The 26,204-nt window shown below is 37.5% G+C and overlaps 1 protein-coding gene across 1 annotated transcript in view; it reads left to right on the forward strand.

Annotated features, from left to right (window-relative positions):
* The first annotated feature begins 4,302 nt into the window (after window positions 1-4,302).
* LOC306854075 (neurabin-2-like) overlaps window positions 4,303-26,204 on the forward strand; it is a 41,074-nt gene continuing 19,172 nt past the window's right edge. Inside the window, exons 1-2 of the mRNA XM_079391876.1 lie at window positions 4,303-4,454; window positions 6,876-8,243. Coding sequence (XP_079248002.1) covers window positions 6,933-8,243 — 1,311 coding nt within the window. The 5' untranslated portion in view covers window positions 4,303-4,454; window positions 6,876-6,932. The remainder of the gene's footprint in view (window positions 4,455-6,875; window positions 8,244-26,204) is intronic.

A 26,204-nucleotide genomic window follows, 5' to 3' on the forward strand; every position in this document is an offset into this window, starting at 1 on the left:
GAACATCCATCTCTGGCTACTTTGGGTCACAAAAAAAAGTCCTGACTACAACGTTTTGTCTCGTATTTTTGGAAAATTTCAGTTAACCCGCATTTAAACGTAAACACACTGACCTTCAGTAGACTCGCGTTATAAAAAAAAACCGCTCACGCTTGTCTGGCAACAGTTTCTAAGGAAGGATTGGTCAATAACGTTTTAAGGCGGGGCTTAGGAAAAAGTCAGTTGGAAGTTTGTGAAATGAGGAGGAGGTGAAGTGGCAATGAGAGAAAAGACTGAGGAAGCCAAAAGAGCACCAATAGAAGAAAACGGCGGATTTATAGGACCAGGGGACCAAATGTGTCAAATTGGCAGTCATATTTTGACGTAAGTCAAAAAAGTTGACGATTTAAGTGGCAGAACTTAACATTACATTGTGACAAGAAAGGTAGCATAGGTGCTCCAATGTCATGTGCGTGTAAACAGTGGAGTTACGTTTTTCATTTTTGCTGTTCAATGAATTGTTGTAAATGGTGGTGATATAATTTTACAGAAAAAAAACATTATTTCAAATCAATGTAAATAATAACGCATTTAAGTTTGTAAGTGGGACAACTTGCCCCAGTCTCCCCTAAATACAGCTGCAATCAAAATTATTGACTTGCAAGACATTTTGCTGCTGAGAAAAAAGTTTAATGAAAACAGTTCAACAAAGGCATTAGTAATTTATTAGAGAAAGTTTATTAATGCACCTTTGAGCGACTCTGAGAGCATACATTTGAATACTAGTAATAAAATAAAAAAAATCAAATGGGCTCTAAAGGTTATAATGTTCAAAATTATTCAACCCCAAAACTCAAATTTGCTGCAGAATATTTATTCCTTAAAACCACCAATAAACGCTGCTTGTAAGAGCTTTGAAGTCACCTCTTACTGCAGTCTTGGCCCATTCCTCGCCTGAAAAGCTTTCAGATCACTGATCATCTTTGGTTTTCACATTGCCGCTACTTTCTTCAGATTCAATCAACCAAGTATTTTCAATGAGAATTAAACATGGAGACTGAACTGGCCACTCAAGACCATCCTACGACCGATCCCTGAATTAAGCCTAAGTAGATTTGGATCATGTATTGGGATGGGTGTCCTCCTGCAGAAAAGTCCATTGATTATCAAGCTTCAGTCTCTGCTTCAAAGGCATCTAAATTCTTGGCCTTATACTACAGAGAATCCATGATGTCCTTCATACAGTCAAAAATTTAACTTCCTGCAACAGCAAAACACCCCCTTAACAGTGCTGGTCCTCCTCCATGTTTTATCATGGAGATGGTGTTCTTCTGCTCAAATGCTTTTCCTTTTTTTGCACCAGACGTACTGCTGATCTATGAGTGCAAAAACTTTTAGTTTGGTCACATCACTTAAAACGTTCTTCCAGAACTTCACAGGTCTATCCAAATGAATTTTAGCATGTTCAAGTCGGCCTTTTATGCTCTTCTTGATCAAGAGTGGCATTCGTCAAGATGCCTCAACATGAAAACCAAGCTTCTTCTTATTCTCTGCATTGAACTGTTTCTCTGTCCTTTCATCAGGTCATCTTGCAAGTCTTTGGCTGTACAATGCAGGTTTTTCTCAGTTGCTCTGATCAAACATTTTATGATACTGTGCTTTTTTTCTTAAACAGCCTCAAGGGTACAACACATTTTAAGCTTAGGAATAAGGCTGCCAGCCGTGTCTCTAGGAACTTTTAGTGTCTTGGAAATTTTCATGTAGCCTTAGACATCCTAATTTAATAAAACTATTTCTTATATATTGATTTTGTGAGGGTTCTGTTGACTTTGTCATATTTGCTACACAAGTTCAACGAATGCTTAGTTTGTGTGTGTGTAACAGCTCGAGCAAATTCAGTTTCTAAAGGCTGAATTGTGTTTTAAGACAATTCTGTTCCCCACCATACAAATAAGTGACTTAAAAACAGCAATGTTGAATAGAGGTTGAACATTTATGACAGCTGTGTTATTAAAAAATCCTATAACTCAAAAATATTACATTATATATTGGCACAATCCTGGATCTTCAGGAAAGCTTGTATGTACTATAATTTGATTATGACTGTAGTTGCGTTGAGGCAGATTTATAACTATAGGATTATGAAGAAAAGGCAATAAGTAAAACACACACGCACACAAATATCAGTCAGTTCAGCAACAACAAAGAATCCCAGCCAATGGCCATTCAAAATTATAATGAAGAAGACTTTAGAGAGAGAATCCATCTCCCAGGCTATTTACCCACCTAGTCAAGATAAAGAACTGAGCAATGATGCATGTGGAGCAGTTCAGTATCTAGAGGGGGCTCAGTGGGATTCTGTTTGAGTGTGATCAATGTCAAACATACAAACAATAGCTAGTGTGATCCTAGTTCAGTGAACACACACCCATGCATAAAAGCCCAGCGCAGAGGAGTCTGTGTGTGCTATGTGGGAATTGAGATTAATATCAGAGGAAATATGGGTCACCGTGGCAAGCAGTATGCGATGGAGTTGCTGCTGCAGCAAACACAGATGTTAGCAAATGTCGTCGTGACGTATTGTCAAGTATGGTGACCCATACTCGAAATTGGTGCTCTGCGTTTAACCCATCCAAGTGCACACACACAGCAGTGAGTAGTGAACAAATCCACACACACACACACACACACCGTGAACACACACCCGGAGCAGTGGGCAGCCATGCTGCAGCGCCCGGGGAGCAATTGGGGGTTCGGTGCCTTGCTCAAGGGCACCTCAGTGATGGATAGATTGGAAGTGCAGCGTTCAGCTGTTCTGAGTCCCAAGAGAAGTCTCAATCATCTGCTCTTACTGTTCTGCTGTCACCAGGAACATAATGAGAGAGTGCCACTGTTTAAATGAACTTCTTTATGGTATATTGTTAAATGAACCTTTTCTTGCTGTAGCAATTGTTATTCAGTATAATACAACTAGATTTGTTACACTATAGATCATGCTGTTCCAAAAAGAATAACTTTTTTTGTACCATTCCAGTTAAAGTGAGATTATCATGTGGCAATGTGGGTCATTTTCAATCTAAAATATTTTATGATAATAATCATTTTTAAAAAACATATGTAGTTAAGTATTAATGTTTGGTAGCCAATTCATAGCCCTTGAACCATTCCTAACCTACAAACATGATTGTCACAGATTATCTGTATCTTTTGTGCCTGCAGTGTGCAACATCAGGCTGAGGAAAAATCTTCTTTATCCCTCAATTCAAAATTCTTTGCAGCAGCATGTCACATTGCAATGCAAATGGAGCTGAAAAGGTTGTCCCACTTCATCTTCAGTCCATATTCAGTGCCCACAGACACGGTTTCCACAATCACAGACTGGAAGTGTAACAAAGACTCTCCAGGGTGTGGGATTCCATACCGGTGTCCTGGATACAGCCTGTACAATGGTTAGGGATAAACTGAACTTATGAGACTCACCACACGATGTCGCCCTCCACACGCCAGAAACTACCTACAAGAGGCTCAAATGTCGCTAAAATGGGTCAGTGTGTCTTGCAGGCCTGCAGTGGTTTGATTCAGAGATTCAAAGGACACGTGTAGTAAAAACTTAACTGTTACTGACAAGAGTTTTTTTTTTTTTTTTTTTTTTTGTGCTGCCTCGAGTTTAAACCAGTAGATCACTGATCTATCTATCTATCTATCTATCTATCTATCTATCTATCTATCTATCTATCTATCTATCTATCTATCTATCTATCTATCTTCAGTTTCTCCAAAGCTGTTATCAAAATAAACAGGACGAGTTAAATTTTTATTTAAAAAAATGCTTCAGAAATTAAAAGGAGATAAAGTACAGTTGAAAGAAAATAAAATGGGGTTGAATTCACGTATATATAGTATATATCCCACATTTAAGTAGGCTATACTGCACGTACAAATGATTATTAGCTATCAATAATGACAATGTTGCCATATTACTGAAATACAGAACAGAGACAATAAATGTGTGGTGAAGTACATAAACAAATGAAGAGGAAAAGGAAACAAAGAAAAAATCACATCATACACATTAAGTTGCTTTATAAAATACCTCTAACCTGCGGTAGCCTACTACATTTTAAATTGCAATTTTTAGCAAACTAGATTGATATAATTACTTATTCAAACGGGAATAAATGTACATATCCTACCAGCTCACGCTACTACACCTGTTAATACTACTGCTGTGTAAACCTATTGTTCAGTTTTTGCCACTTTACCGGTGTACATCTACCTATTGTGTTGTGCTTGAAGGGTTAAAAGAGGAGAGAAGGGCACAAGGAGAGAGAGAGTGAGAGAGAGAGAGAGAGAGGCGCGTCACAAGCTCGTGGGGGAATCGAGGGCTAAAACGGCTCGTGGACACAATGGATTCGCGAAGGAAAGGACTTTCCGTTGATTAAAGGACGGAGTCTTCGATGAACACGAGACTCAAGGTACGTCCCGTGTCTGAGGAGAGCGCGACTGGTTGTATGTGGCGCTGATTATGTTTGATTGTAGCGGCAGAACCGTTATTTGGACGCGGCGGAGGATGCAGGAAGTCGAGGCATCATCGCGGAGAGCGCGGCCCGCTGGGTCCTAATGTGATGTTTTGACAGGCTCCAGCTTCAGTCTGTTGACTCTCCTTAACACCGCAACGATATATCTTACAGTTTCCGGTTTTAATTAAAGATATAGTCTGCCTCGCACAAGCAACATCTCGATATGAAGCGGGATTAAAACGATGTTTCGGTGCCCAGAGGCTGGTTGATTCATGCTGCCAAGATAAGTAATTACTGGCATCAGCATCAGCTGCATGGGGTCACAACAAAGCCTGCTTGTCCATGCCAGTGTGCATGGTATTTCACAAGAATTCATGACCCGTTTTATATATCAAATGACTTGAAAGTGTCTCATGTTCCAGTGACTCTGTTTACGGTTTCGTTCATGATCTGACTTCCTTTATCTGACAGAAAGATCAATTCGTTGTCTACAGAGATGCAGCCCTGCTGGAAAATCCAGCTTAAGCTGGGAGCTGTGTTTTGTAACATGGTAGCTGGGCTCTAGTTCATTTTCTCGCTGAATTTTGACCAGCTAATGTGTTATAAAAACCAGCTTGGTCATATTAAGAGGCTTTGCTGCTGGTCTAAGATGGTCTGCCAGCTGATGACCATCTAGAAACGAGCCACCATGTTCTGAAGCACAGTTATCAGCCTCATTTAAATGCATTTGTCTGACAAAATGAGTTATTTTTGTTTAAAAGCTTTGTGTTATGCGAGTTAGTAGTCTACACCTCAAAGTGCATCTCAAGGACATTTGAGTCACTACGGAAGTGTTTCACATCACTGCGTAAACCGTTTCCTTTAGTCTTTAATATTGTTGCGATTTTTAGTTTTTTTTTTTTTTTAAAGGTTGTATATTTGAAATTGGTCTTGCATCTTCGTTTACTCTTGCTTTAGCGCAATTTTAAGTATACTGAGGTGTCTGAGAATACAACTTTTCTGGCTTTATGACACTGGGGCATGTGTGTGGCCATGGCAGAGCTGTCAATGAATGCTCAAAAACCACTAAACCTATAGGCTTTTGCACTGTACAGTGCTGTTTTTTATATATACTTTATATAGTGGCCTCTCTTGATCTGAGTTGTCAAAAGTATTTAGGCTATTAAAAGTATTTATTGCATTCCAGTGCATTAGATGCAAAATATCAGTCCAAGTCTCATTTAATTTTTTTTTACTTTAACTGACTTTGTGTGAGCTCTATAAATTTGCCTGCAAATGCCACTTGGTTAAATGTTTTCCATTTCCATTTTTAATTTAGCAGACTCAGAAAAACTTGTCTTTAAAGCAAGAAACTTGTCTCTTTCATCCTGTCATTTTGTATCCACTTCAGTGAACTTAGTACATTTGTAAGCAACCCCTACATAGATTTGTATACTACAGGGATGCTTGAATCTGATTAGTTGACAGTTCTCGTGTGCAATTATTTTTCAGGAAACGCACAGCTAAAGTAGTTCCAGGCAGGTCTATGTCCATATCTCTTTTCCAAATGATTTCCGTTATTTCAAAGGTGCTTACAGCCTGCAACAGCAAAAGAACCAAAACTCACAAAGATACTGACCCAGCCCATAAACATAACAAACAGAAGGATAAAAATTACGAACTATTTCCATGTTTTTCCCGCAAAAATATGTTTATTATTGACGGAAAACACACTCTCCCTGCTATCTCTCCCATATAAATGAACAAACTACCCTATGACTGCAAAAAATAAATAGTTTCACAGCTGAAAAAAGTCTCAAGTAGCAAGCTTTAAGCAGTTAAACTTAGTTTCTCTCTTAGTAGAGATGCTGCTACTGAACATTAATTTGAAATGCACAGATTCAGGTAATTTACACATGCTTCACACAGCTACAGTTAATCTCTCTCTCTCTGTAATAACTGCATTAGACTGCATTAATAACCACACTATGGCTCAAGCCTTCGTAACTATGTCTAAAATGACATTTTGCAATTAGCAACGGAGGCTTGAGATGAGATGCTTAGGAAACTAGTCTTGCATGCAAGAGTGTTTTAAGGACAAAAACCTGACAAATGTCTTGAAATACATCATCTTAATAATGTCTCGTGGTAACCATAGTATAAGCAGAATAACTGACTTCAGTCCATTGAATTATTAGAAAAATAATGCTCTGCTTTGTGTCATGGCTGCTTCACCACCTCGGGTGTGCATTATTTTTCTGATCATCGATTATTCTTTGCATATTTCTTATAAAATGTCAATTATTTCTGTGTCTTATACTTTCCCCTTTTCTCTCTTTTTGTGGCTGATAATATGGTCTGATCCTGATGCCTGCCACTTCTGGTTCATGCATTAAGGAGGAGAAGCAGAGGGCTATGCTGTTTCTGCTCATCTTTACGGCTGTTTGATTAACCATGATGAAGACTGAACCCCCATCAGCAGCCAGCGGCAGTACTGGTACCACCCTCGTAGCAAGAAGCGCATCGCCGCACAGGAACGCCTATGAAGCTGGAATTCAATCTCTCAAGCCAGTAAAAGATTCCAGTGCTATTAACGGCGAGGACGGGAAACCTCGACCCCAGGGCCGGGGCCGCAGGTACGGCTCCAACGTGCATCGCATCAAGAATATGTTCATGCAGATGGGATCTCCTGGGGACGAAGAGGATCCGTCGAAGGGCAAAGACCAGGCCATCCGACTCTCTCTCCCCAGAGTGAGCAGTCTGAATGAGAACGTAGATCACAGCGCGCTGCTCAAACTCGGCGGGACTGTGTCAGAGCGAGTTAGCCGCTTCGATGGAAAGACCGATGGTAGCAGCTCCCGTGGAGCAACCACAGGCTTCTCCAAGCTACAGGAGACACGGAAGATATTTGAGCAACGTCACCTGCAGGAGAAGCAGGCTGCGACTAATCGAATCCTGTTAAAGAAAGAGCGGGCGTCGGGCTTCCAAGACAGCCGTTTGGATGTGGTGGTGCGCTTCAACGGCAGCACAGAGTCATTGGACAGACTGGATGCGGCGGACTGTCGCGCAGATGCAGTGTCCCCAACAGTCAGCCAATTGAGTGCAGTGTTTGAACGAGCAGACCAGCTCAACAGCCTTCACCGACCGTCCTCAACCTCCCCGCTGCCTTCTACCCCGGCCAAGGTTGGAGGAATCAGCACCAAAGTTGTCGCCAGAAAGACACGAGTCTCCCCTCCGACAGAGAACCAAGAGGAGGGAGCTCAGTGCAACGACCAAGAGTCTGCACCTGGGAGTCCGAAGAGTAGAACAGGCATCCAAGCTGATGGACCCAAAGGCAAACCATCCGAGGATGCGTCTTCTGGTACAGATTTAGATAAGTCCAGGTCGGAAGAGGATTCCAAACCAGGGGAGCATGGAGCACCGGATGCAGGGAGCAGACTGGTACAGGCGGATGTCCACGCCTCTCTGGAAAATGGAGAGGCCACCAGCGGCCATGAGCCCTCAGAACAAAGGGAGGAAATTGGACAGACCTGCGCAGAGGAGGAATCCCACAGAGAGGATATCTCAGAAGCAGACCTGGTGGACATCAGCGCGTACAGTGGGATCGGAGAGGACTCTGGTGGGAGTCAGCTGGATGAAGATGAGGAGGCTGAGGATGATGATGCTTACGAACCAGAATCCAGCTGTTCGGAGATCCCTGGGCTGCCTGTGGAAGATGAACCACCCCCCAGCAGGAAGATTTGTTTCAGTACAAACCCCATCAAAGTAAGTGCCTAAAACGTGTGAAAGCAAGGAGAGAAAGAACGCGTTGTGTAATAAATTAGTGTACACCATCTTAAAAGCACAGTTTCAATATTGGGGTTTCTGGAATGAATTATAGTAGGTTGTTGCCAGCACTTTGTATAAAAGTATGGATGGGCAGGGGTTGGATGCCTGCAGGCATAAGAAATTAGAAACAAGTCTTATAAGATTGCATAGATTCTGTGGGGAATTGTGCATAAAAGTGAGTTTGTTATTGGCATGACGCTGAAGTAGTAGATGCCTTTGGTTTCATCCAATGTTCTGATATGGAGTCTCCTTGAAAGGAGGACTGCTTCACTGCTTGCAGAGTCACCTCTGGGCACCGTCAGCACTTTGATACAGCAAGCCATTGGCTCTCCAGCTGCTGACGGCCCACTTTTTCTGGTTTAAGAGCTCTCTCTGGCTAACTGTTTTCAGTTTGCGCTAACAGACTGCATGGTTAGTCAGGTGGTGGACAGTGTCCTTTGTATGAGAGTCACATGGTCGTGTTCCTCTGTGGTTTGGTGACTTTCACATCTGAATTTCTATTCTTGAGACAATGGCACATTCACATAATGACCAACCTTATCAGAGCGCCATCACTTCAGACTGTTCATGTGGTCGACAAAGAGCAAAGCAAAGTTGCGTTTTGTGCTTTCAAACATGCAGTTGCGACCAAAGCTGCATACTTTGCTCTGCAGGTGCTAGATTCACAGCATGAGGCTTGCCAGCTCTTAATGGAGGCATACCAGAGGCATGCTGTATCTGAAGTGAACACTGTGTAATCTCGCTGACGTCAAGGGGATTTGATAGCGGGGGTTTGCCCTGTGTTACTAAACTGTGGCTGACCCGGTCCCTTTCTGTTCCTAGTATTAAGATGATAGCAGTTGCAACGCTTGAAAAATAAAACTTTTTTACTGCATGATGACCTTTTCATTGCAGACATTTAAAAAAAAATCAGGTGGGAACATCTGTGAACATCAGCCCACCAGAGCCCAGCTTAGATGGACTAAAAGCTTTTGTATCCCTTGATCACAGCCTCATTAGTCTTTTCTGCTTTGGTATCAATAGACCACTACTGATCCTCGATCACTCTTCAAGGTAGACAGAGGCCTATTGTAGCACTGGAGTACTGTGAGTGTGTTTCTTTGTAAATGTTAGTGCTGTAAGCTTGTTTTTGCAAAGCAGTAGCTTGTTTAATTAACTGAAAGGGTCAAATGCTATGAAGACATGTATAGATGAGTATGTGCATGACTCGTTTTTGTACATAGAGTGACCCCAAAAAGCACTTTTGCCACACTTAAAATGTATGAGTTTGTTGCATTTGTTGTTCCAAACTAGGGGTCATTAGGGCACTGCAGGGGAGTTGATAAAGTGCTAATAATTAATTAAATCATAAAAATATGAAATTAAAACAAATAATTTAAAACGTGAAAAAATACATAAAATATTTATTTGTTTACCTGCATACATGTTACCACTAATCAACATCAGAGCACTGTGAACATATATTTTGATATATGTGTTTTTAAGAAATATTTACTTAAAATCGCAGAGTATTTATATGTAATATTTTATGTCAAAGGGGCTCTGCTGACAAAGCAAGTTTGGGAATCCCTGCATTAGAATAACTATAGCTAATTATCAAATCAACTGGCATCTGTAGACAAATAATGCTATATATGGTGCTGACTTTGTTTTATGGTCATTATGTGGCATTATTTTTAACTAACTGGTTTGAAGGTAATTTTTTGTTGATGAAGTCAATTCCCCCACAAGTTCATACAGGTATCCTAGTAGAGGTACCCTTATCAGTTGTTAATTTAAAATGTAACACATTTTTGTTAAAGGGGTCATGAGCTGCCTTTGTATTTTGTTTAGTACTGTCCTCTGAGGTCCACTTATAATGTTATCAAGATTTTTACATCAAAAAACATCATAATTTAGAAGTAATAGGATCAGGGCTTGAAGACATTAAGCATTCTCATGTGGTTAAATAGTAAATTTGTCATTGAAAATTTTTTTTTAGTTATAAATATAATTATTTATTGTGGTTATACAAATCAAATTTAATTTATTTAGTTAGATTTTTCTTCTTAAATAAAATAATGAAAAAAATAATAAAGTGTGATTATACTCTTATATTTTAACACAAAAAGGGAGTAGCAATTACAAACACAATTATTTTATATTAAACTTAAAAATAAAATGCTAATATTTACTTCTTTTTTTTATATATGACTTTTCAAACTTAAATTTTTTATTTTTTAATTAGAGTTCAATTTAATCAGACAATTAGTATAATAAGACATTTGGGCTGTTACCAAACTAATGAAATCAGTATCAACAAAATTCATTTTTGCAATGCAGAGGAAACACAGAAACTGCATCTGAAATAAAACGTTGAAAACTGATATTTTTAATTATTTAAAAAATTTTAAAAAATACTGTTTCTCAGTTCAAGACCCCATTTTCTACATGAATAGCATGCTTTTGCTATCTTTGTACTAGCAGTGTTATCTAATGCAATAGCATTCATAGAGTAAAGTGTTTAAAGTGTGCAAAGTTGAGTTGTTTTGTGGGAGAACAGAAGGAAAAAAGACTTTCTGAAACCACATCTGTTGTTTACATGCTAATATTGTTGCACATTTGCTTGCATGAATATTCATTGTTCATTGTACCATCTGTACTACTCTCATCGATGGTTTAGCATTCACATCTAGTTTATAGAGCGGCCTTATTATTAAGTGCTTTGTGAGTCCAGACAGGCGTGGGCAGACTGTCTTATCCTCTCAAACACAGGAAGAGCTGCAGCAATTTCAGGGGAGGGAGGTGGTTCACGCAGGACTGTTGGTAGAAGTTGATGTTCAAAGCTGATCTGGGGCCTGGTTTACCATTCATTTCAGAAGTGAGAAGTTCTGGGTTTAGATGTGATGATCAGATCCTAAAACAGCTAAATGAAAGTTTTACTTAACCTGAGGTAGACTGGAGGAAAAGCAGTACAGAGGAAGGGGACAAATTAGACATAGTTCCTCTATAGAAGATAGTATAGATTGCAGTTATTTTACCATGAAGAAAACGTACCAGAACAGGATCCACCATATAGTTTAACATTACACTTGCGTGTTGCTGTTTAACAGCTGGAATAAGCTGTTTTATTTGGACCCTGTCTGATTGTCTCAGCTGGCTTATGTGTGCTCTAGCACCTCACAACCTCAACAGATTGCATCCATTCCTGCTGCCAAAAATAGTGGTGTTCTTCACTTTCACATAATCCAGAAAGTCCTACTCTCTGCACTACAGGTGGTGATGGAGCTTTCTCTGGATTAAGATCGCACTGATTCCAGGCTATAACACAGGGAATGATAGTGCAGTGTGCTGTCGCTGTGTTGCCGAATGAGGCCCGTTTTCAAGCTGCAACAGGAAACTGATGAAAAAAGGAAATTCTGCCTTAAAGGGGCAGTGCAGTTGTTTTAATGAGAAGCTGAAACCTGTTTATGCATCTGCTTTGTTGCCTCCTGCACAGAGTGATGTTGAGTGGCTTTTGTTAGAGCCAAACTATGCCTCAAATGAAAACTAATCTAGCATACCATCATAGCTTAACAGCCCACTTTTGTTCTCCAGTCACATGAATGATGCATCATTCATTCAACTTTTACAGTATCTGAAAAATGCCCTCAAGGGCTGCTGGGTAATCAATAGGGCGAACCAAATTGACCTTTTAAATCCATTTCAGTCAGTGATATTTTAGTTTTATTTATAAGCAAGTATTTATTTATTTATATATTAGTAAAATCTAGAATTAGCTATTATTTTCGTATTTTAAATTTTTAGTTGATTTTTCTAGGTATGTGAGTTTTTCATTTTTAATGTTCTTTTCCTCCATAATAATAAATACTACTTGGTTTTTAATTTATCTTTATTTTCAGGTTTTGTTCAAATTTAATTTTTTTAGTGCTTTAATTTAAACTTACTGTCAAGGCACCATTTCTAATTCTAATTCATTTCTAATCATCTGATATTTAAATTGTTGTTTTATTTCAGCCCCAATATGGTTCACAAACAATGGTTTAATGGTTTCGATTTTAGTTGAAAAACTGAAAAATATTGCAATTTTTATTTAGCTATATCACTCAGCCCAAGTCTTATGTAAATGTTCATTATGTTGCATTGGTTTCTGTGCAATCAGATGTCATACATGACTTGTTCATGTCATTTGTCTGTTTAATCCTTCAGCAAAAACCGTGGTTTTGAGGTCACCAAACAAGCCTATTATTTTGCAGAACTACAACCTCCAACCGTTCCATTAGAATGTTGATAGATTACAATCCAACTGTGTACATTGATTGAAAAAGAGAGATGTTATTGGGCTAGTTGAATAATATACTGAAAAGCATGGGGTGGACTGTTTCAATCCTATAGAGGGCCTTTGGCTGGCTTTTGGTGAGGTTATTGATTGATGCATGGCCTCATTTTGTTAAACAGTTCTCCCTGCTCTTCCCCTCCGTCGATGGCTTGCTAGACTAGAGTACTGCACACAATCAGTCTCACTGTGGGAAACTAAAATATAAAATATATGCCGTAATGGAGGAAAGACCCTATGAAATATGTTAATTGCCAGGTGATTAAGAACCTTTTCACATCAGCTCAACCATCTTCTGGGTGTTTTTCTTGATTAGGAAGAGAGAGCATTAACAAGCGCTTATTTGTAGCTATCTGTGATCGATCACCAAGACTTTTTAAGGGGTGTCTTGATGCAGTGGGGATTTCTTTAAGACTGCAAGGGAAGCTCGGCTTTCCCTATAATGTAAAAAAATTAATGGTCAAACATGTACTATTGTGTTAACATTTTATTGATTAAAAATGCGTTAGAACACGTTCATCTCGAAGACTAGTTCGTTCAGAATCAGCTACATATAGCACTCGATTATAGTGACTCGATTTCCTTCTCATATATTCCCGTAACATCAGTGTATTTGCCTGTTGAAGCCCAGCGTCCATTGACTTCAATGGGGTTGCTTTGAACAGTTTTTTTCAGTGCTTCAAAACTAGACGGTCATTGGATAAATGCTGCGATTATGTCCCGCCCCCGGACGCTCAGCGTCTCTGGGGGTGAATGGAGGAGTGGGCGGGGCTGGACTCCGGGCTTCTGCGTGATGATTGGAGGGTTTGTCGAAAGACTGCATCTCCTTTTGATTGACAGTGATTGTGTCCTATAAGAAGTCGCTGATGCTGAAGCTATTCGAGCCAGTGTTGCCAATTTAGCGACTTTTCAGACCACCCTAGCTACCTTTTTCCCCAAAAGTGACTAGCGACAAATCTAGCGACTTCTTTGACAAACCTTAGCGAGTCTCTGTGATCGCTGGTACTGCCGCAACGGCGCGTGAGTGAGCGCGCACGCACCTCTTTCTCTGTTCAGTGAGCGGCTGAGAGGAGCAGCGCGTTCAGTTCAAATAGATATTATGTTGCTTCTCTAATTTTACATGCAAATATAGCCGAAATCACAGCACAGGAATTGTCTTGTCTTATCTTGTGTGTATTATTTGATTTAATCAGACGACGGCTCAATTATAAATTAGGATTTTTGTGCATACTAACTTCTTGTGAGGGAGAGCTGGTTATGTATTCTTAAAGGGCTGCGTTTCAGTCACTATTTCATATTTATCCCGTTGACTGACAACATAAACAGTAAATATATAAAGGAAAACAGTTTTATTGAGAATTTGGCTGCATTAAAATACAGTATGAGCACAGGGAGACAAACAAATGTAAAAGGCAATATGACGAGATGACGTAATGAATATGCCAATTAGCGCATGACGTCATCTGGCGACATTTAGCGACTTTTCAAACTGGCTTTAGCTACATTCCATTGAAAGAAGTTGGCAACACTGATTCGAGCTCAGTCCCATAGTGGACTTTGCAAGTGTAGTCAAAAGACAAACTGCTGCAACCTATTTCTTGATATTTGCTTGGCGAAATTGCTGGCCAATTTTCATTTTACATTTCACACAATTATACACCACATTCCTTGTTTCAGTTTAACCTAATTCCCACATTTCCTCCATCAAGTTTAATGTTTATTTAGATCGTTTGTTCATTCATACAGTAGGCCAGGCGGTGAACTAGCCAGCTAGCAAACTGCACACGATGGCAGAATTTATGTAGAAATAAATGGACAATTTTTATGATGTAGGCCGAAAATGAGCTTCCCCTCTTTGAAAGACCAGCAGCCGCCACTGTCTTGATGGGGTTTTTTTTTTGCAGTGGAAGCGTATTTCTTTACCGTTTTTCTCTCTTTCTTATTTGGCATTTTAAATAGGCATTGGTTCCTGAGGAAAAAAACAGGGGTTTAATTGTTAGCTAAACAGACTAGGTCAGCTATTTTGAGACTTGATTATTTTACATTTTCATATGAAGATGGGATCAAAAAGGAGGGAGGATGTATGAAATCTGATATAAACCACTGTTTCAAAGCAACTCATTTATATCATTGTTGTCGTTTTAAAGACTGGATCATAATATTTAAAAAATAATTGCTTTTGAATTTCAGATTTGGATGGTGGATTATGATATTGATGTGTCTAAATGCCTCCAGGCCAAACCCAGACTTTATATTTAGGCTACAAGCTTTCTGGTGTAAAAAGAAACAAAGTTAGGCTGCTGTGTCTTATATATGTTTGTTTAGCAGCAGTCTGGCAAATATGATTTGATGGCCAATAATAAAGTCTGACTTTAATTAAAGAGCTAAAGGTTAGCCAATCTCCAGATGTGCACTTCATTGGATGTGACAAAAACAACTTTGTCAAGGAGTTTTATATTTTAAGCATGTTGGCAGATTCAAGCCAATTTCTAATACTTTTGTAAAGGCATTGACATTAAAAGCAATGAACAATGGTGTCAAATCAAGGAAAAGCTGTCATTTCCTCCATTGATTTTCTCTCTAGTCGGATTGATTATTTCTGGTGTTTTTCAGTGGCCTGTAATCGTTGTTTTTGCTCCTGGGGAGAGACAGGGTCGATAAAAGAAGGTCAGAGGTGCTTCTGTCTTGTCAGAAGTCTTTTAAAATTACCTCTTGCTCCAAGCCATTATTCAGCTTCCCCTTACATGCTACGAGCCATTTAGTGATGTTTATCTTTTTATGACACAGTTCTACATTCTGCATCAGCTTTGCCATCATAAAAACCTCTCCCATTTAGACTTGTGGGATTGTCTTTGTATGAGAGGTACATTAGTATCTGGAGAAATTGCTTTATTGCGTGACAAATAATGGAACGGTTGTATTTCCAAAGCGGTATCAGGTTGCATAATTGCTATAATGATGGATTGTGTAAAATGTTTTGAATGGCTAATTATATAAATGTCTTCTCAGTCTAAGCCTTTATACTTTACAGTGACATCAAGCGTTATTGTTTTCTTATGGTTACAACCTACTGTACAGCTTACCTTTATTTATTTAGCTGCTTAGCTGATAGCTTTTATCCAAAGTGACTTACAAATGAGGTGCATCACATGTTGTTTATCATAAGAGCAATATTTGCACGATTCTAAGTATTAGTTTGAATCTAGATTTGCACACAAGCTAGAGCAGAAGTGAAATGCAGAAAAGAGAAAATGCAAACAAGATTAGTTTGTTTGTTTACTAAGAGAGGGAACAATAATAATTTAAATATATTATTTATTTTCGTTAAGTTATATGTTAAGTGATTACCAATATGCAGAAACAATTTTAAATGGTTTTTCTGCTTTCTGTAGAAAGAAAAAAATGTGAAAATGCATGTTTGTTTACAGAAAGAGAAGTAAATGTAGTTATTTAAATAAATTAAAAGTATATTTATTGATTGATTTGATATGTTAACGTCATTTTAAACTGGTTTTTCTGCTTTAGGTAAGATGAGGTAAATGAATAATCATTAGACAGTTACAAGAAATAAATAATATACAATGTAAATATTTTATTTATAGTAATGAAAGCCATGAAATACATTTTATTTTTTCCCAAATTACTTTTAATTTTTTTTTTTCGGATTTAATTTTACTGGAATCTGTTTTTTTTTATTAAAATTTTTCTAGACTCTTTTTTTAATGGTTAAATTAAAAAGTATCGATCAAAAAGCTTGTCTAACTTATTGAAATCATGAAACATACAAAATTTAACATTTAATTTTTTCTCTCAAATTCAGAGTTTCTCAAATTGATTTGTAGCAATATATAAATAAATAAAATGTTTTTTTTAAAATAATGTTTTAATAATATTTTTTAGTAGTTGTATCATTACAATAAATAGGTACAATAAATGGCAATAAATAGGTTATTTTCATTTCTATTAAAGTGAAATAACTGAACATAAACATAGGAGCCAGAGAAAAATGCTAATAGAGGCTTTTGCATCTGAAATATTTCTTTGAACTTCGAACTTTCATTTTGATGGGTTGCTGTGAAGGCCTTTATGATGATATATTTCTCAAACAAAATGGTAAAATGTTAATGAAATGACTCTCAGAGCAGTTCTAGAGGTCATATTCATGTTCAAGTACTCATGTGTTGAAGCAGCAGAGGCTGGTAAAACTGAGCATCACACACACTTCAGTATCTGTGTATTAAACGAAACCGTGACACGAAAAACATGCAGGATTCTTTTTTTTTTTTTTTTGTAGCTTAATATTCACAGACTCTAGTCCATATCAAGGTTTGATTTAGGTGTACTGACCTTTTGATTTATTCACCCCAAATTTGGCAAATTCTGTGACATTCCGCGCTATACAGTAAATTCAGTTTTTGTGACCAGATTCCGGGATTTCGACCGCATTTTCCACATCACGGAAATAACTAATAATGTGATGCCTTATTATTTATTTCATGCAGTATTTTATGCAATATCATCTTTGTTTTAGACTAAAACTGTTCGGCTAAAAATGCTATAAAGCGTTGAGTAACTAGTCATTTAGCAATGTTTTAACCCAGTTGTTAGTACATTTATTATACAGACAATTGTTTTTTATTTTTTATTTTTTTATTTTTTTGGTAAACACATTGTGGGACCTTTTACCTTTGAGTTTTCAGTTTAGATCTTTGACCACTTAGGAAAGCTTAATCAATGAAAATAATCACTCAGCAGTGCTTATCCAATCATCTGTGTTTGTGTTTGAGTGCTTTATTCTATGAAGCTCGCGGTTTGACACATATTTCAGCTTTCTCATAATTATCCCAGACGTTTTCTGCCTGGAATGTGTCCCTCTCTGAGCTCCCTTTGTTACAGAGCCGCAAAACAAGTGCGTGAAACGTTGACCAGTATCTGTTTTTAGCCGTTGAGGACATTTAACTAGATAGAAGCAGCATTCTTTTGATGTTGTTTTGACTGAGGCGTGTGGGATGGAGTAAATTTGTTCTTGTTTATGAGTCAAAGTCTTTGTCTTTCTCGGTCTATAATACACCTTTAGTCACTTTCTAGTTCATGTGTAAGAAATGCCAACCAAGGCAGCGAGCGGCCTTTTCCCCTCTGTGTGGGAGAGCAGAACGTCAGTCCTTGGATAACTCACAGGGAGTCTGTTGTAGAAAGGTTGCCAGGGTCACGCTGGAATACCCAGCGCACTCGTTTATTTCTTTCGCTCTTTCTTTTCACTGCCGTTTCTCTATAGCAGTCTTCTTCGAGCGCTGGCCGTCTGGAGAGAGAGAAACGGCCTCTGTTCTCCACTTCTTCATCTCACATTATCTCATTCAGCCTTTTTCCATTAACATTCTCTCTATTAGGCTCTTGGACATGTGTCCAAGCAGGTCTATAATACCTGGAGAAACCCAGAATCAGTGTCAGTTTGAAATTGGGGACAAATTCTGCTAATAAAAATTGTTGACGATTTAACATTTTAAAAGTTTGTTGTGCTTCTTTGCATGGCTGCACAATTTGGCCCCTATATTTCTTATTTTTATTTCTTAACATATCACGGTTTCTGAGCAATTTCGATTAATTGTGCAACCCTAATCAGAAATCTGCAGACTTTACTTTACAGAACTTGTTGAGATGTAAAAAGCAGCAGGGCCTAATTGGGCTATGCTAACCAGCCTAACTTTGCCCTTTTTAAAGTGGTCATAAAAGAAAAACTTCCACCCCAGTCCAACCAGATCATTTAATGAAAATAGGCTGCAAAAGCAGCTTTAGCAACGCAGAAACTGATGTATTGGCTGATAAGAAATTCATTAATATTTATTTTAAACAAGATCCTTGGGCTTTTCATTCTGATGCATCAAGCTGTTCAGTCCAGACGCAATGTAGTGCAGGTTATTGAAGAATAGAGGAGTTAAAAATTATATTAGATATGAAAGTACAGTACACCCCATAAGCTGGAGCACAGCTGTCATCATGGTTTGGAGTTTATCATAGTTTTTTTTTTTTCATGTTATCATTGTTTTTGTGCATATGACAGTTTGCACTGTCTATATTGGCCATATTTTATGGAGTATTGGCCATGTTTAAAGGAAAACCAAACAATACAGTTTTTTTTTTTTTAATTCAAAGATGATTTTGTTACTCCAAGTAGATTGTATATTAAGATTATATCACTTAAAGAAATATACATCAATAATTTGTCAAATATACAGGTAGCAATATGCCATTCTTTGATTTGTGTCATGGTACTCTCATGAACGTGCGTCACAAACTGAAAAAATTGTTGAATAAAGTCATTATTTTGTTTTCTTTGCACACAAAAAGTATTCTCTTAGCTTCATAAGATTACGGTTGAACCACTCATGTCACATGGACTATTTTAACGATGTCCTTACTACCTTTCTGGGCCTTGAACGTGTCAGTTGCATTGCTGTCAACGATTAAGATTTCATTAAAAATGCCTTAATTTGTTTTTGTTAAAGCAATTTAAGGACTTAAGGGTTTGGAACGACATGAGGGTGAGTAATTAATGACAGGAGTTTCATTTTTGGGTGAACTATCCCTTTAATAAGCAAAAATGTTTTGCAATTCAATATGAACACAATAGGTTCAGTAGGTTAGTTAAAGGCACTTAACACATATGGGACCGACCCCTCGGAATCACCCAAAATCAACCTTGTCATACATTTCTCACCCTCCCCTTGTTCCTAATTTGTATGTTTGTAATTTGTTTCTTTTTTTTTTTTTGTTGAACACAAAAGAAGATATTTTGAAGAATTTTGGTAACCAAACAGCTGACAGTAGCCAGTTTACAGTTTTTTTTTTCCCATACATTGAAAGCCAATGGCTGCCGTCAACAGACTGATTACCACCATTCTTCAAAATATCTGCGATTAACTCTACAAATTGGTGGTTGCAGGGCTGGGTTCAGGTTCCACATTATTTATGCATGATCTCGAATCTGCTGGTCATGTTTCTCTAAATGTTTCAACAGTACTGATCAGACTCTGGGCACCTCACTCTCTGCCACCTTGTTTGCTCTGATAATGGATCCTCGGATGGGTTTCCCTGAACACTGCAGCAAAGGAAGGGAGGCAGGCACAGAGCCAGAGCTGCTTTTCCATCTCTCTTTCCTTATTAAACCCATTTGTTGTGCTCACATCCTGACAGCACCACTGCAGATTCGGTCCCCTGCTTTGACTGCTGTCAGTAGTTAAAGGGAAGCTCACCAAATAAAAAACTCATCATTTACTCACCCACATGGTGTTCTAAACCCGTATGACTTTCTTCTGTGGAACACAAACAGTTGAACATCCTGGTTATAATTTATGTTATGGTGTTTATTGTCATTTTATAGTTCATAGTCCCTGTCCTCTTTCATTATATAGAAGAGTGGCCACTGGTCAGAATATTTTATTCAGCAAGGAATGGGTGCATTAAATTGACCATAAAGATGTATGTAATGTTGTTACATATATTAAGAAGCACAACTATTTTAAACATTGATAATAATAATAATAATAATCATGTTTCATGAGCACCAAATCAGCATATTAGAATAAGGATCATGTGACACTGAAGACTGGAGTAATGATGCTGAAAATTCAGCTTTGCATCACAGGAATAAATTAGATTTAAAATATATTAAAATAGAAAACTCTCAGTTAAAATTGTAATACCATTTTGCTAGTTTACTGTATTCAAATAAATGCAGCCTTGGTGAACATTAGAGACTTTCAGATTAATTAAATTGGCAAAGGTTTAATTTTAGGATGAACTATCCCCTTAAATCTGGATGTTGTGTAATGTTCCCCAAAACAGACCGGCTAGAGTTACTGATGCACAAGTAAAAAAAAAAAAAGTTATTCCAATTGTATTATTCCCATTACGCTACAAGTATGTGTTTATAAGCATTTGAAAGCTTTGAAAGCAAATTAAAGGAAAAGTTTGACTTGTAAACACTAGTCTGATGTAAGATGTTTAGTCCATTTAAACAAATCTACTTTTAGATTTTCTTCCATGTCAATTTACCCATAATGCCTCTGTCACAAAGCAAACAGCAGCGAGTCAAGCAGAGGTCAGATGTCCTCAGGACTCGCTGCCACTTGATGGGATTAAACCAACAGGTTAATTCTTAAGGATTAGCAGTGTGTTTTGTGAGATTAGAGGAGTGTGCATACATAATCTGTAATCTATAAAAACCTTTGACTGCTTTTCATGTTTTCACTGATTTTAATACAGCCGTTTGAGGTCAGTAAGATTTTTTAGCAGACACATTAAGATGTTTAAAGTGACAGTAAAGACGTTTATAATGCTGTAAGATTTCAGCTTCAAATAAAAGCTGTTCTTTTGAACTTTTTATTCATCAAAGAATTAAATAAATGTACAGATTCTATACAAAATATTAAGCAGCACGTCTGTTTTCAACATTGATAATAATAAATGTTTCCAGCTCATCAAATCAGTATATTAGAATGATTTTTGAAGGATCGTGTGACCCTGAAGACTGGAGTAATGATGCTGCCATCACAGAAATAAATTATATTTTAAAATAATTTTATTTAAAATTTCACAATATCAAAAAATAAATAAAATCTAAAATCTTATCAACCCCAAACATTTGAACAGTAGTGTTGTAGTGCTTCGTATTGCATAATTTGACAGCTGTGGTTACGTTTTGCTTTGCTTAGTTTAAGATAAGATATTCTGCATAAGATAAGTTTTGCTAGAAGACATAAGCAAGAATATACCTGGTCTCTGAAGCAGCCTCTTTTTAAGCTATCTATGTTCAAATCAGATAACTGGGTGTAAAAGCTCCACGTCCGTGAGTGTTTTGTGCTTGTTTACTATGCTTCTCTTAACCTGACTGCGCTGCAGAGCTCTTAGCTTGTGAGTGAGTGGTTTCCGTCAAACACATCCATGAAAAGCCTATATTATCAGCCTCTTTTACACATGGAAACTGTTTAATTGCTGTATAATTGCTGGAAAAAAAAACTTAACAGGGAAAGATACAGCATGTTTTCCACAAAAGCTTTCAATGCCGTACACAAAGAATTTTCTATTAGTCTTAAAGTTTTTAACGTTGCAACATGTAAAGACTGTCTACACAAGATGCAACAAAGCAACCATTGCAAATAATTTTTCCATTGTATAAATACGTCATAATTAAAGGCATCAATTTACTCTCTGAGATTCGTCGCTTGCTTCTCGCAGTCGCTGCTTCCAGTGTACTCAGAATCACTGTTTATAATGACTTTTATTGTTTTTAGTCATGTTGCATCCCATCATCCACGCATGGCATAGACACCGTGTAAAACTGTGGATTCTTTCACACAATATAGGACTATTAGTCAGACATACTGCCCAAGCCAGTTTCATTTCAACAGGTCCTGTTCATACATGACCTCTAAATGGAAAAATGTAATTAAATTTGCTGCGGAGGCGCCTACTGTCGCATTTTCCCTCAAATAAATGTGTGACCTCTCAACTCTGTCATAGATGAGGAAGGCTGGAGCTGTAGACTTGCTCTGGGGCTATTTTACTGGATGGATAAATGTATGTTTGTATTTTAATGATGATTAGATGTTTTGTTTGTATTTCGGTGGATACTTGCTTGACATTTATGCTGTAGAGGGTAAACTCTGTGATTCATTTAAATAATGGAGGGGGGAAAACATTAAATAATTTTGACCGTTTTGGGCAAACCAAGCCTGGAAACTGGAAAATGACACTTGGACGGACATGATTGATCAATTGATTAGTTGATTGATTAGATTTCCTTTAATGCCACTCAGGATCAATAGCAGCACACAAATGGGTGTTTTAGCCATGCCATAATTTAGCTCCATGCATTTTAGGTCCTGGAGAGCTATGTTTTCCACTTTTTTAAATAAAGGTTACTGTTTCTACTATGAGTAGTAATTAAATGGAAAATTAAGCTTATGTCATTATTTCCTCATCTTTATTTTGTTCAATATTTGGGTAAGCTACACAAAAGTTGAACTCTGTAAATGCTAAAAGTTGTAGTGTTTGTGGGTTTTTTGGCGCTGTCAGCAAGCAGTGCCCATTTTAAAGTACTATTTAGTGTCTTACCCTGCTTTGGTGAAGCTGTGATCATAATCAACAGCTTCCTGTTGTCAAAGTTGACTTCCTTGCATGCCACTTTTTTTTTTTTTTTTTTTTTTTTTTTTTTGTAAAAAGGTCGCTTACTGTATCTCAGTTTTATCACAGACCCAGCCTGTAATTTTCAAATGCACCTGAAGATCCTGATTTACAGTGTTCAAGGTGCAGCTAAACCCTTAATGAAGGGGGGGTTAATTTGGAGAAGGATTGTGGTTTGAACAAATTGGTTCCGATTAAGGGAGTGAATTTAAATTGTCTAAATGGCAGAATATTATTCATCTCAAGCCCTTTGATTGAGGAAGCTGTTTCGGGGTTTAAAAAAAAAGGATGTGTGCCTCCTGATTATACTCTGTGACTTTTAAACTGGATTAGGATCAACTTCCCCTGTTCACATCAGAGCCACAGCTGTTTCAAAAGTGAAAGCGCCACCCAATGATACGCGTTTATTAAAGGAAACACAGGAAGTCAGACTATGGATTAGTTGTTGGCACAGATTTGAGTTATGTTTGGAATAGCGTGCTACTGTATTTGTGCAGCGTATTATGAGTACTGTATTATTACCTACTACACTGAAAAAATGACTTTAAACTGACTTTGTTTTCGCTTTTTGCTATTAAATTTCACAAATAATTACAAGGAAATTGCGAATAACACACTGAATTAAACTTAAAACTTAAGTTTAATTAGTAGAAAGTTAGTAGAAAGACTGAAAAAATATTATTTATTACTGAAACATGATTTACAGCTTTTTTTACTGTCAATGTGCAATATGCAAAATAATTATTTTTGTATTTTTTATACTATGTATAATTGTTTTGAATTAGCTTTTTATGTATTTATATTTTCAGTGAAAGTTTCTATTAGTATTTAGGTTCATTTCAGGTTTAATTTTAGTTGTATTTTTTTTTGGTGTAATTTTAGTGCTTCTGTACTTTTTCGTTATTTTTCTTAAGGCATGATTTGATCAGATGGCCAACATTTTTACATACTTATAATAATACAAATAATAATATCAACAACAACAATAATAATAAATGGCATTGTTGTTGTTGTTAAAAAACAAAATAATTGTATATATTCCTGAGATGATGCCTGCTAAATTAACCCGTGTTGCATACTACTATTGGAAGATGTTGCATACTGTGTGCTGTTTCAAAGGCTGTTTATTAAAAACTGTAAGCATTTAGCATGATATACTTTGCAGTAAACTGTATAAGCTAGTATTTAAGTCCAGTTTTAATTCATCTTCCTTGTTTTGACATTACACAGTACACTGAATGTCACTATAGTGCTATTTCAACATTAGACGACGAGGACTCAAATATTCAAACCTCAGCACATGTCTGTTTCATAAGTCTGCACATTTCATAGATGTTCATAAATCAAACATTCAGCAAAGGAATACATTCTAATGAACCGTCTACAAGAGAAGGACATCATTGGCTTTGTTATATGCAGATGAGTTAATCTGCATTAGATGAATATTAAGTTGGAAGGGAAACGAAGCAGTCGTTCAGTGCTGTTCTGACCAGCCTGCAGTCTCTCTCTCTCTCTCTCTCTTCTTGACCTGTCTGTGGGGGATACTGTAGACCACCCTGCATCTGAATCACGTTTGATTTTTCAGGGCTGTAATTATTAGGCAAACACCGATTGCTAAGAATATTTGTCACAACCTTTCAGAACGCCCGGGGGTTTCTCATGTGTCACCTCGTGTTAGTGTTTGTGAGTGTGTTTGTGTCTGTGGAGTGTGTATCGGTCTGCATGTAAAGACAATCTCCATGGCAACCGGGCGAGGAGTGTCAAAACCGTGCCTAGAGAGGATGGTTTTCACTGTGGCTCGGAGAGAAAGGTGTTAGCGCAGTTGCTTGCTTGCAAGAAATAAACTAATGGAAGTGCATACAAACACACTTGTGTTTCTGTTTATTGTTGCACTTTAGTCTTTATGCATTTGTTGCATTGGGGTTGAATTGAAGATCTGGTCTAGTAAAACCCAGGTTTAGGGTTTGGATGAGGCGTGATCCTTTCTGCCACCATTGTCACTTAAAATTAGACTGTCCCTTTAAAAACTGTGAAGTTGCAAATAAAACAGAATATTGAAGTACATTTTACACGAAAATACCATTAAATTTATTTGTGAAATTTAGCAGTTTCTAAGAGAAAATTGTTTCACCTCCAGTTTTTTCTTTTCAGTTCCTTTTGCGTAAACTGGGTCTGTTTCAAATGACTAGAAAACACACTCATTGAAGATACAGTAAATGCACCCTTTTTAGTGAAAGCAGACTGTACAGTCGGCAGCTCATTGGTCGAAATGGGAAGATTGATCCTGAAATATCGATACTTCCAAAACTGATGTTATATTTAGATTATTGACCCTCACATGATGACACTTACACTAATGTTTTATTAGTAATTTATCATGAAAATCATAAAAGCAAGTTGAATACTGTTTATGGGACAAGTCATCATTGTTAAATGTAAAATTGCATTAAATATAACATTAAATCAGTTTTTTTGGCAAAAATAGTAGGCTATATTTATGTTTAAATTGTATATATTTATATATGTTTATATGTTTTGTTTTAAATTATCCTTCATTTTAAATCGTAGATGATAAATATTTAAATTGTAAAATTACACAATTAACAATATTAAGTCTCATTTGTATATGCATTATTTGCCATCATTAAAAACATTAAATTTTTATTACATTATTTGGTATCAGCCCTTGAACAATCCAAATTGGTCGACCACTACCTCTATCTTATAATCTCCTCCTTTCTTTTACTCAAAATCCTCACACATTTGTACTGATGATGTCCCTCAAATGCGTGTGTGTGTGTGTGTGTGTGTGTGTGTGTGTGTGTGTGTGTGTGTTTGACTTCTCACATTCCAGGACCCTCCCTCCACATCTTCATGCATGCAGCCTTAGAAGTGAGGGTTTGTTTGTGTGTGTGTGTGTGTGTGTGTGTATGTGGGGGGGGGGGGGGGGGGGGGGGGGCTGTAATGCTAACACACTGCACTGTCCCCCTGCATACCAGTGAGAGTTTAGAGTGTGTGAGCCAAAAACACACAGTCAGACCAGCTGTGTTCCACATGCACACACTGCTAATGCATGTCCGGTTTAGAGCTCATATCAGCACCATTATCTGTCACCTCGTGTAATTTATTGTTTTTTAATGTCACATGTTTGTTCTGTTAGTATGGCAGAGCTTTGAAGTGTGCTTCAAGCAGGCGCAATTTCTTGTCATTTATGTCTTTGATAATGAGAATAATGACAGGAAGTGAGCCACAAGACTCGAAGGGTGGTAATATGAACCTTAGTCAGGCTTGACACCATTTAACACAAATGAAAATGAGTCTGTGAAAGATAGATGTACCATCAAGTTTCAGTAGGTCTAAGGCCACAGCTAATTTAAAACATGCTTTAAAAAATGTTTTCC

This window comes from Barbus barbus (genome assembly GCF_936440315.1).
Source record: "Barbus barbus genome assembly, chromosome: 3".
NCBI classification, from domain to species: domain Eukaryota; kingdom Metazoa; phylum Chordata; class Actinopteri; order Cypriniformes; family Cyprinidae; genus Barbus; species Barbus barbus.